The 11,125-nt window shown below is 58.0% G+C and overlaps 4 protein-coding genes across 4 annotated transcripts; 3 read left to right on the forward strand and 1 right to left on the reverse strand.

The window, feature by feature from the left end:
- The first annotated feature begins 8 nt into the window (after nucleotides 1-8).
- C7974DRAFT_403398 (uncharacterized protein) lies at nucleotides 9-2,398 on the forward strand. The gene is made up of 2 exons (XM_046142828.1): nucleotides 9-1,210; nucleotides 1,255-2,398. Exons 1-2 carry the CDS (start codon nucleotides 107-109, stop codon nucleotides 2,188-2,190), a joined length of 2,040 nt encoding a protein of 679 aa, XP_045992797.1. The 5' UTR covers nucleotides 9-106; the 3' UTR covers nucleotides 2,191-2,398.
- Nucleotides 2,399-2,414: 16 nt separating this feature from the next.
- Nucleotides 2,415-4,346, reverse strand: C7974DRAFT_417354 (uncharacterized protein; the record flags this gene model as incomplete). Its single annotated transcript, XM_046144068.1, has 1 exon — nucleotides 2,415-4,346. The coding sequence occupies one exon, from the start codon at nucleotides 4,344-4,346 to the stop codon at nucleotides 2,415-2,417; it is 1,932 nt and encodes a 643-aa protein (XP_045992798.1).
- Nucleotides 4,347-8,118: 3,772 nt separating this feature from the next.
- Nucleotides 8,119-9,898, forward strand: C7974DRAFT_60268 (uncharacterized protein). Its single transcript, XM_046146944.1, has 3 exons — nucleotides 8,119-8,439; nucleotides 8,488-8,538; nucleotides 8,585-9,898. Exons 1-3 carry the CDS (start codon nucleotides 8,224-8,226, stop codon nucleotides 9,833-9,835), a joined length of 1,518 nt encoding a protein of 505 aa, XP_045992799.1. The 5' UTR covers nucleotides 8,119-8,223; the 3' UTR covers nucleotides 9,836-9,898.
- Nucleotides 9,899-10,438: 540 nt separating this feature from the next.
- C7974DRAFT_320046 (DNA replication complex GINS protein PSF1) lies at nucleotides 10,439-11,105 on the forward strand (the record flags this gene model as incomplete). The annotated part of the gene is made up of 2 exons (XM_046138734.1): nucleotides 10,439-10,941; nucleotides 11,012-11,105. Coding segments are annotated over 2 exons (597 nt in total), but the record flags the coding sequence as incomplete, so codon positions are not given.
- Nucleotides 11,106-11,125: the final 20 nt, after the last annotated feature.

Consider the following 11,125-nt stretch of genomic DNA (forward strand, 5'->3'; position numbering starts at 1 on the left):
CACCAATTCGCTCGACAATCGCACGCGACGTATTCAGCTCCCGCCAGCTGGGCAGCGCGACCACCGCCTCTTGGGTTTCTCGATCAACACCGCTAGGACCGCAATCATGGAGGCGAGAGGACCACCGCGCGTGAAGAACAAGGCGGCCGCGCCGATTCAAATCAGCGCCGAACAGCTCCTGCGCGAAGCAGTCGACCGCCAGGATGATAAACTCAAGGCGCCAACGCAGCGCTTTGCGGATATGGAGGAGCTTCACGAGCATCAGGGCCGCAAGAGGAAGGAGTTCGAAGACTATGTGCGCCGCAACAGGATCAACATGAACAACTGGATGCGCTACGCCTCTTGGGAACTCGAGCAGAAGGAGTTCAGGCGCGCGCGTTCTATTTTTGAGCGCGCGCTGGACGTGGACAGCACATCAGTGGCTTTATGGCTGCGATACATCGAATCGGAGATGAAGCACCGCAACATCAACCACGCTCGCAACGTCCTTGATCGCGCTGTCACATTACTTCCCCGCGTTGACAAGCTTTGGTACAAATATGTTTACATGGAGGAGACCCTTGGCAATATCGACGGTGCCCGTTCTGTTTTTGAGCGCTGGGTGTCGTGGGAGCCTGAGGAGGCTGCGTGGTCGTCATACATCAAGCTAGAGAAGAGACACGGAGAGTTTGAAAGAGCCAGGGCCATTTTCGAGCGATTCACCGTGGTCCACCCTGAGCCAAAGAACTGGATTAAGTGGGCCAAGTTTGAGGAAGAGAACGGCACAAGCGACCTGGTTCGAGATGTATACGGCACAGCTGTGGAAACACTGGGTGACGATTTCATGGACGAGAAGCTTTTCATGGCATACGCCAAGTTTGAAGCAAGATTGAAGGAGACAGAGCGAGCGAGAGCTATTTACAAATTTGCGCTGGACCGCATGCCTCGCTCAAAATCAGTCAATCTCCACAAAGCTTTCACCACATTCGAGAAGCAGTACGGCGACCGAGACGGTATTGAAGATGTCGTATTGTCAAAGCGGAGAGTGCATTATGAGGAGCAGATCAACGAGAACCCCAAGAACTATGATGCGTGGATTGACTTCGCGCGTCTGGAGGAGACATCTGGTAATACAGACCGTGTACGAGACGTGTACGAACGAGCCATTGCACAAATACCGCCCACACAAGAGAAGCGCCATTGGAGGAGATATATTTACCTCTGGCTTTTTGTAAGTTCACTGAGATCTATAAGATCTTGCTAACGGGTGTACAGTATGCTGTTTTCGAAGAATCTGTCTCGAAAGATATGGCCCGCACACGGCAGATCTACCAGGAATGCATACGCCTGATACCGCACAAACGCTTCACCTTCGCCAAGCTGTGGTTGATGTTTGCCCACTTTGAAGTCCGCCAATCCCAACTCACAGCCGCACGCAAGCTCCTCGGCCAAGCCATCGGCATGTGTCCCAAGGACAAGCTCTTCAAGGGCTACATCGAGCTTGAGATGAAGCTCTTCGAGTTCACCCGCTGCCGCCAGCTGTACACAAAATACATCGAGTTCAACGGCGCCAACACGCAAACCTGGATCAAATTCGCTGAACTCGAGCGCGGCCTTGACGACCTCGACCGCGCACGCGCCATCTTCGAACTCGCCGTCGAAGAACCGCAGCTCGACATGCCCGAGCTGCTGTGGAAAGCGTACATCGACTTTGAAGAGGGCGAGGGCGAGTACGAGCGCACGCGCGCTCTGTACGAGCGCCTCCTCGAAAAGACCGACCACGTCAAGGTCTGGACTTCGTGGGCGGCGCTCGAAATCGGCATTCCGGACCCGGCCACCGACGACGCCGACGACGACGTCGACGACAAACCCGTCAGCGACGCCGCCAAGGCGCGTGCACGCGCCATCTTCGAGCGTGCGCACACCCGCATGAAGGACAAGGAGCTCAAGGAGGACAGGGTTGCGCTGCTCAATGCCTGGAAGAGCTTCGAGGCGACGCATGGCAGTCCTGACGACCAGGAGAAGATCAACAAACAGATGCCGCGCAAGGTCAAGAAGAGGAGGAAGCTCGACGACGACAGTTTCGAGGAGTACGTCGATTACATCTTCCCCGCGGACGACGAGAGCGCGGCGAAGCTGGCGAAGCTCATGGCCAACGCGGCGAAGTGGAAGGCGGCGAAGGCGGCAAAGGAGGCAGAGGGTACAGCGTAGGCGTGTGTGTAGTACTAATACGACGACGAGACGGCACGAACAAGTCTCAGTTCAGCGCACTTTATCTTTGTTGATGCGTGTTCGAATTGCTGTGTATCACGGGCGACAATTGGACGCACTACTGCGATCATATTCTAACAAGCCAAGAGACACAAAAGCCAAACGCCGAAGACCGAGTCTTCATCCAACATGATCCACGGCCCCCCCCCCCCCCCCCAATATCACTACAACCGCCCCAAAACCTCCCTCTCCTCCACCTCCAACCCCTCCAACCCCTTCACCCCACCCCACATCTCAACCCACCTCCCCCCCTCCCCTCCCTTATCCACACCCCCCAACCCCTCCATCCTCACCCGCCTAACCTTTTCCTTAACCCCCTCGACCCAATCCTCCCACTCGCCCTCCCTGCGCCTGCGCTCCCTCAACTCGCCCACACTCTCCCGTGGCGCCAGCACCCCTTCCGCGTCGCGGCGGTACTGCGCCAGCCGCGCGGTGCGCAGGCTGCGCGCTTCGTTTTGCGCGGCGCGGGTGGTGAGGATCAGGACGCGGATTTCGCGGGATGTGGTGGTGCGGAGGCGGGAGAGGGTGGTGGTTAGGGCGGCGTTGGCGCGTTCGAGGCGGGTGGTGTGGAGGAGGAGGGCGTGGGTTGGGTGGGGGTGCTGGGGGTCTGTGGTGGGGGGTGGGAGGGGCGGGGAGGGAGGCGCGGGGCCGTTGCTCGTGATGGCGTGGTGCGTGGATCGTCGGCGGTGTTGGAGTGTGGGGAGTGTTGCTAGGTGGTCGAGGGGTCGGCGCTGCAGCTGTGTTCGGTGTGTGTGCACAGCTGCGGCTCTGAGACTGTCGTGCTGTAGATCGAGCGCCTCCAAGTGCCGTCGTTCTTGTTGGTGCAAGTCTCGCCAGTCGAGAGAGTCGTGGTGTGAACTCGTGTCGGCATCTGGGGTACCGCGATCCACTGCCAATACCCCTCGATATCTTGTGAGTACATGGTCTTCGCAGTCACGCCCGGTCTGTAACGTCCCCGTATCCTGCCTCAAGCCACTAATCCGCCGCAAGAGTTCATTGCCCGCAAGTTCCTCGCGCATAGCAACTCTGGTATCCGTGTCAATCTCGGAGTCCGCGACAAGAGACTGGAAACGGGCCGTGGCGCTCGACGAGATGGATGCAGCTCGACATGCCTGTAACCACGCCCTGCAAAGATATTCGACGTCTTCTTTGAGCTCGCGCAGTTGTTCGCACAGATCAATGTATTTCTTCCCAGCGCACTCGCGCCTGTCATGACAGCACGGATTCTGATACACAGCAGGCCTGTCTGGATCCAGATACGCTTCGACAGGCTCCCGAGACTCCAAGTCTGCACTGTTTTCGGCAGGGTGAACAGGGACAGGGCTGGTTTCTGCGCTGGGTGACGGCATGATCTCATTTGTAGTATTGTCTATCTCAACCTCGGACTCTGTCTCGGCTTGCTGTTTTCCAGACTCGGAGATCGTCGAGGGCAGAGACACCTGACTGTGCGCACTGCCCGGCCGCGACACGTTCGAAGACCCAACAGTCTTCCACGCATCAGTTCCAGACGGCGGAACATGTGCTCTCTCCGCCGGTCGCGCACGAGATGCTTTCTTTGGTTTGGCGAACGTTGACTCAGAACAACCACTTGGGGGACGTTCAGATGACGTGTAAGTCTCGTGTATCCAGTTTGTACTCTCCTGGGGAACTAGTTCGTCCTGCGAGTCTTGCGCTTGATGTCTCTCGGGATTCTTCGTCTCAGGGATGCTCATCTCTTTTCTTGATGCCTCCAAGCTGCGATCGTGGGGCACTGCGTTGATCAGAGTATACAGACCTCTCGATGCAGAGGGCGAGATGTCGTCATTGCCGTCTCCAACTGCGTCTTGCAATGATGGCATATCCAAGTCCGCGTCCGCTGGAGTGGATCGAGAGTCACCCAACACACCTGCCCGCTGATCCATGACCGCAATACCGAACAAGGACTGCTCTGGTTGCATCTGACCCCCAACCACAACCTGCCCGGCCGACGAAGATCCCCCCAAAAGCTCGACGGCCAACCCGCGAAACCCCGTCCAGGGGCCACCAGTTCGTGCGGTTGCAGGACCCCCCTCGCCGTTCACAACCTCCCGCGCACCCTGCCCAGCCACGCTGCCCATTGTCCCCCGTGCCGCACCATCTCTTGCTCAGCCGCATCGCACGCCGCACCCGCCAAACAAAGCCGCGCTCGCTGCGGTGCGCCCACAGGCCCAACAAAGCCCCCAGGCGCCCGGACCACGTCTCTGTCCTCCCTTGTGCGCCCTCACATGCCCATTCTTATCCCAGCACGGCGGTTCTTTGTTCTCGGACCTTTCAGGCGCTGGGCGCGCGTGCTGCAGCGCGAGACATGGACGTGTGCGGCCGAGCGAGATGTTTCATGCGCTGTGTGGCCGCGCGAGGGACGCAAGCTATGTATATGCGCTGCAAGCAAAAGGGCCGATCGCGCATGCACAGCTTCACAGAATTGAGTTGCTTGCGGCCGTGTCGCGGACTGCCTGTTTGGGGCAATGCTGTGGTACGCTGTAGCGTGGGGGGGAGTTCGCGGCTAGCTCCCCATGCGGCCTAGAGACCTGGGTGCTGCTTTAGAGGGAGCGTGGGGTCACCAGGAGGGAGCACGAGCGCACGAGCCCAGCGCAGAGACAATGGAGCGCACAGGACCTGCAGCGATTCTGCGTAGGGCTCCGTAGCAAGAGACGAGAGTCTGGGGTGTGGGGTTGAGGCTCTTGAGGGGGGCTTGCAGCGAGGCCAGAAGGGGCTAGGGGGATGTATGGAGGGATGACACGCATGCGCATCTCGCGATGCGGTGGAACGACTGCCTGACGTCGCGTCACCTTCCTATGGGAACGACCCCATTGGCCACTTTTTGGAGCAAGGCGAGATCAGCAGGAAAGTGCGGCGCGGATTCCAAGCGCGGCGGAGTGATCGACCCGAAGCAACCTCACTGAGCTCCCATCGACCATGCCAGCCTGCGATCTTTGAAACGACAGCTCGATATTGAAGGCACAGAAGCACTCTGTGAAGACTCGGATCTCGCTAATGATTGCATCATGATGGAAGTACACATCCGTTGATCGGTAGCGCGGGTGCACTTGGCCGAGTTGGTTAGGCATTGCGAAAGGACGCTTGTGGTCCACCACGCCTCGAATCTCAAATACTCGATAGCAGTCGTAAGCCCTAGTTGCGCTGCCGTGTACACCTGAAGTGGGGCTGGCTTTCGTGGGATGTGCCAAGTTATCACGTCGTAGTAAACTTGTAAACTTTAAACTTTCAGAGTCGCGGACAGATCCACAGGTACCAAACTTAATACCCAGCATCAGGCCATGTGTGCATATGCCATCCTCTACAGCAGAACTCATCTCGGATCGGCGGGAAAGTCGCACGGTCCGAGATGACCGTTGTGCTACTGCGCGCCCACCGAGTAGCGTACCACGGCGCTCGCAGCGGCGAGGTTGTTAAATACTGCTGCAGTCGAGCTTTTGAAGCCGCATAGCTTCAACATCTCGCATACAATAAGCGTCCTGGGTGTTGTTCGACGCGGAATGCTAGCCGCCGTCGCTGTCTATGACGGTGTTGATGCTGACCGATCCTATGGCATTAACGCACGGCATATCCGAGCCAGGTCGCCGTTCCATGGTTGGATGAGTCGGCGATGTGGGGTATTCGTCTAACCCTTCCCTTGCCCCCCGCGATGGATCAGAGCTAGCAGCATTTCTTATGCGTGTAGCGCGGGAAGCGCGATCTTTGCGATGTGATCGAACTCGCCTATATTGCTCGCTACGGGAACGATAAGCAGCTGCAAAGGCGCGGGTGCTTACGATACCGACCGTGCCAAGATGGAGATAGCGAGGGAGCTCCTGTGAACTGCTGTCGAGTTAGCTTCGCGAGAGGTATCACGGTACTGGGATATTGGCAGCAACTCTATGATACCGCGCCAAGAGGAATTGACGGAGGAGCTGCTTGTCTCAGCGTTTTAGAACATGGCACCGCGCGTTCAACAGCGAGGTGCTATTGAATGTACCATCATGATGCTGTCTTCGATGTTGGAGGGTTTGCGCTGGGCCGATCGTGGTGGAGCTTAACAAACTTACACCATGCAACCTTCAGCCCAAGCCTTTTGGTTGCGAAGTAAGATCTTCAGTACCAGGAAACTGCCGCCTGTCAGGCGTTTGTCACCGGACTGAGGCGTCCGGTCAACGTGCTTCCCACGCCAAACACTGCCACCCCTTAATAAAAACATGTTTAGGGGAAGCATGTTCACGCAGCATTGACTTTCTCAGTCCAATCACTCACCTTGGTGATGTTGGGTAGAGTTTGGTTACACAGGGTGGGTTCTGTGCCTGGTTGTCACGCCAAAGCGGTCATGGCGTGCTTCCCTACATTCCGCGACCTGAATAGAGGCCAGTCCGCGGGTTGAAACGAGTGGCTGGTAGCAACCAGAGATTGCCGCATGCATCGTGTAAAACACCTGCTCTGACGTTTTTTGGCCCCGCAGCTGTGGCAAGGCATCGCGAGTGTCTGGTCCACCGTGACGGGCTTGCCGAAATCCCCACCTCTGGCGAACACTTAGATCCAGAGCTGCGACCGGAGAAACTAACGAGATTTCCTGCAATCAAAAACGACTGCTAGTCTGTAGTGCATCCAGCCTTCCGGTACTCGTCGTGGCCCTCGCGATGTACGTTTACTCGCCAATGGCTCAGCACAACGTGCCCACGCTTCCCAGTGGCTTCAGAGGGGCCATTGAACAGGAGACTTTTAATTAGCATCCTCGCGTGTACCTAGGTGATGTGTCGTAGGGGTAGATTATAGTCAGCCCTGCCAAGTCCGCCCAGGTCTCAGTGCGATACGCAGGACTACAACGACGAGGCGCAGATTATTGTGATTGGGCTGTTGCAATGAATCGCACCCAAATTAACTTCAGATCGAGAGAATACCTTGTTGTTAGTGGTGCTGGGCAAGGATGCAGCGCTAGCCTCGTCGACGGTGATTGGCGAGGCAGGTGCTCGTGGATCTGGCGGCGTGCATCCCTACCACAAGGACCCGCAGGCGACGGCTGAGAGTACCGAAGAACATGTGGCTTAGTAGTTGGACAGCAGGTGCACATGACCGCTCCAAGCCACTGCTGGTCAACCCTGTCGACCATTGAGGAAGGGCGGCCAAAGTGGGGTCTAGTCGCAAGCCATGGCTGCAGCTGTCGAAGGGCTGGCAGCCGTTTTCGACTGCAAGCCACCAGCAGGAGGTATTTTCGACTTCGAAACGAGTGGATCTCTGGTCCAAGTGTCACATCCTTATGAACTCTCGATCGCCAGTGGTGTTATCGCCCAAAAGCAGCGCAGGGTTCCCAACGTGGCAAGCTCGCGACGCCAGTACCGATCCGGCAATCCTTTGTCCGTTCTCAGACGACTGGGTAGACTCCTCTATACTGTGAGCAGTTGACTCGAAGCCTGGTTGTCGCTACAAATACCTTCTGGTACCTGAGCACTGGACAAAGAATTGATCGTGGTCGACTTACCTTCACGCGTTCTCAGCTATTCTTCACCGACAAAGGACCGAACCAAAACACCAAACCTTAGACAATCCACTTGTCTGTGTGAAATTCGCATCGCATAACATACCAAACGACTGTGTATGCGCACATATCGGCCGGTGAGAGCAGGTACTTGCAACAGGTGCGATCCCGGACATGTCTTATGCACGGTTGCGAGAGCAAACCGTCCATATCAACACAGAAGCAAAGACTGACACCGCTCCAGACATATCAGACGCACACTCGTCCGATCTGTGCATCATCGACAGTGCGCAACAGCTCCTTGTCTTGTCTTGAATCAATTCTCAGCAGGCCAGGCCGACCAAACTTGTCCGCCGTCGCATCTGCTTGTTCGTGTACGCTTCATTATCATCGCCACCAGTTTGGCAGTGAGTCCAGAATTTGCGTCTTTGTGATATTCAGGATCTTTCAATCACCACCGTCTTGGCCGAGTTCCAGGACCCAAGGCAGCCATGAGAGGAGACACTCTAGTCCAGCGACACCCCCCGACCCCGCCAACGCTAGTGGGAGACTTTCATTCGGACCTGCATCGAGTTGCGCAATATGGCGCAGATGGCGGGTATTCGTACAGTGAGGCGGGCTATGGCGTTCATGGTCACGAAGGGATCCCTTTGCGTGCGGCACATGCCGGCAGCCACGGCGAAGGAGTCGGGCTAGGAATCCAATATGTAGGTACAATCGGACACATCCAAGCAATGATGCTGACCAGATCCAAGGAAGGTTATGGTGCTTCGGAGTATTACCACGACGGTCAAGCTGGTCACCCGGTATGCTGCGTCTTCCGGTCGGCTGTCTCCAACTAACGCGTAGCAGGGCAGCCAGGGTGTGTTTTCGCCGCCGACTCCAAGGTCCACCAATGATGACGACTACACCGTGCGATCATCTCGCAGTGTACGGTCGAAAGCAAGCGCGAGCCCGCCTCGAAGACATGACAGTCCTCAGCCAAAGCCAACGCCAAAAGCCAGGAAGGCCAAGGCCGCAAAAGCAGACAAGGCGCAAGTGCCCAAGCTGACCGCTCCCTTGAGTTTACTGACGGAAAGGCTGCATCACATCCCAGTTAAGGACATGGAGGCATGGGTCAACCGGACAGCAGACGTTAGGCTGAAAGAAGCCGAGAAGAGGAACGGCTACATCACCCGACCAATGAACTCGTTCATGCTCTACCGATCAGCATATGCCGAGCGCGCAAAGGCGTGGTGCTTACAGAATAACCATCAAGTGGTGTCGTCAGTGGCGGGAGAGAGCTGGCCTCTCGAGCCAGCAGAGGTCCGCGACCGCTTCAACGACTACGCCAAGATCGAACGGATCAACCACCACAACGCACATCCAACGTACAAGTTCTCCCCCAGCAAGGCGGCTGCCCCCCCACGGAAACGCAAGGATGAGTGGTCGGACGAGGAGCCTAGCGACCTTGACGACGCGGAGTGGGCCCCTGAGAGCGGCAGGCGATCGAGGCCGTCGAAGCGCTTCCAGCGCTCCATCAGCTACCCACCCAACCTCGGGCCCGCGGAGTACGTCGAGCGCCCGTACGGACACCCGCCCAACAGCATGATGCGCTCGTCGTGGGAAATGACCAACGAAGGCCGCCCCATGCCCATGCCCATGCACCACGACATGTACAACCAGTACTACCAAACCGCGGTGTACCCGAACGTACACATGGGCACGCACTACAGCGAGGACCTGCGGCTGCGGCGCGTCGGGGTGCCCGCGAGCGCGCCAGCCCCAGCGCTGCAGTTCTCGTCGAACCAGCTGCTGGGCCTGCCGGGCGGCGACGCGAGCGACCTGATGAGCCACCTGCAGACGCAGGTCACGACGCCGTTCGACGAGGGCCAGGTCGACCCGCTGCTGCTGGCGTACGATGGCGGGCCGCGCGCCGACGTCGTCGACTACCGCAACAGCTACTCGACCATGATCGACCACAAGTACGACCAGCAGGAGATGGAGCGGCTGCTGGAGCTGGAGCACGCGCACGACAGCTACGGCGCGTCGTGGCAGGCGGATCCGTCCATGGCGTCGCTCGACCAGGAGTCCGAGTTCGACAAGTGGGTGGGAGAGCACTGAGGGCGAGGGCCGGGGAAGATGACGTCATTCGATAGATACGACCGCATACGCATGATTTGAGTTACATGTTGGATACCCTCTCGGAATTCGGTTCAGCACGGCGTTGGTGGACCGCGATCCAGCATTTTAGCATTGGCGGCGCCCGATGTTTTGTAGATTAGTTTGATAGACGCTCGACTCGGGCGATAGAATGTTTGTTAGAACTCTTCTTCTTGATATGTCTGTGAAGTGGTGTGAAATGGAGCGAGTCGCGAAGAGATACTCAGGCACATGACGTGGGCGGCTGTTGAGTGGACGGGGGAGAGCTGCAGCAAGGGACTCGAGCGGCCCCACCTGCTCGCGTCGACGCGACTGATCTTCACTGTGCGGGGCCGCGACAACAAAGCCCTCCACGCTTGCAACCACACCCGTATAACGTCCGCTTCCACACGTGCTCAAGCATCACATCCACCACAATGTACGGCGAAACAGCCAACAAGCTGGTGAGCACACCTCTCCGAACGCGATTTTATATCTACACCTCGACCACCCCACCACACCACCACCAGCACATCTTCCAACCAGACCCATATCCATATCACGCTACCCCTCTAACCCCCCCAGGTCCAAAACGCAAAACGCACCCTCGCCCTCCCCGCCCTGCCCCCCTACCAACCGGAGCTGATCCGCACCACGACGCGCGAAGTGCGGGACCTCGACTCCTCGATCGCCGCGCTCCTCGCGCCCTACGCGGGTTCCTTCAACCCCTCGTCGTCACCAGACACCGCCTGTGCGCTGCTCGTCGCGCACCTGTGCATGCGGCGCAACAAGCGGTGCTTGCTGGCGTACCACAAGGTGCGGGTTGAGAAGCTGGAGGGGTTTTGCTGGGAGGGCGTGGATGTGGCTGAGACGCACCAGAAGAGCGCGGGCGAAGGCGGGGCGGGCGTCGGCGAGAGCAGTCTGGCGCCCGAGGAGGAGGAGTATGTGAGGTTGTATGGCGAGCTGCTGGCGGCGTACAAGGGGCGGTGGACGGATGTGGATTTGACGGGGAGTCTGGAGCCGCCGCGGGATCTGTTTATTGATGTTAGGGTGTTAAGGGATGCGGGCGAGATTCAGACGGAGTATGGGTGAGTTTGCGTGCACTGCGCGCGCTGCGTGGGTGTGTTTGGGTCGCGGTGCTGATGCTGACGGTGATAGGTCGATTACGCTCACAAGGAATAGCCAGTTCTACGTGCGCCACGGCGATGTCGAGAGGCTGATTCAGCAGGGGTATCTGCAGCGGTTGAGCTGAGAGCGAACGGAGCGAACGGA

The sequence above is a fragment of the Boeremia exigua genome (genome assembly GCF_020726555.1).
Source record: "Boeremia exigua strain MPI-SDFR-AT-0100 chromosome Unknown C7974scaffold_12, whole genome shotgun sequence".
Classification (NCBI taxonomy): domain Eukaryota; kingdom Fungi; phylum Ascomycota; class Dothideomycetes; order Pleosporales; family Didymellaceae; genus Boeremia; species Boeremia exigua.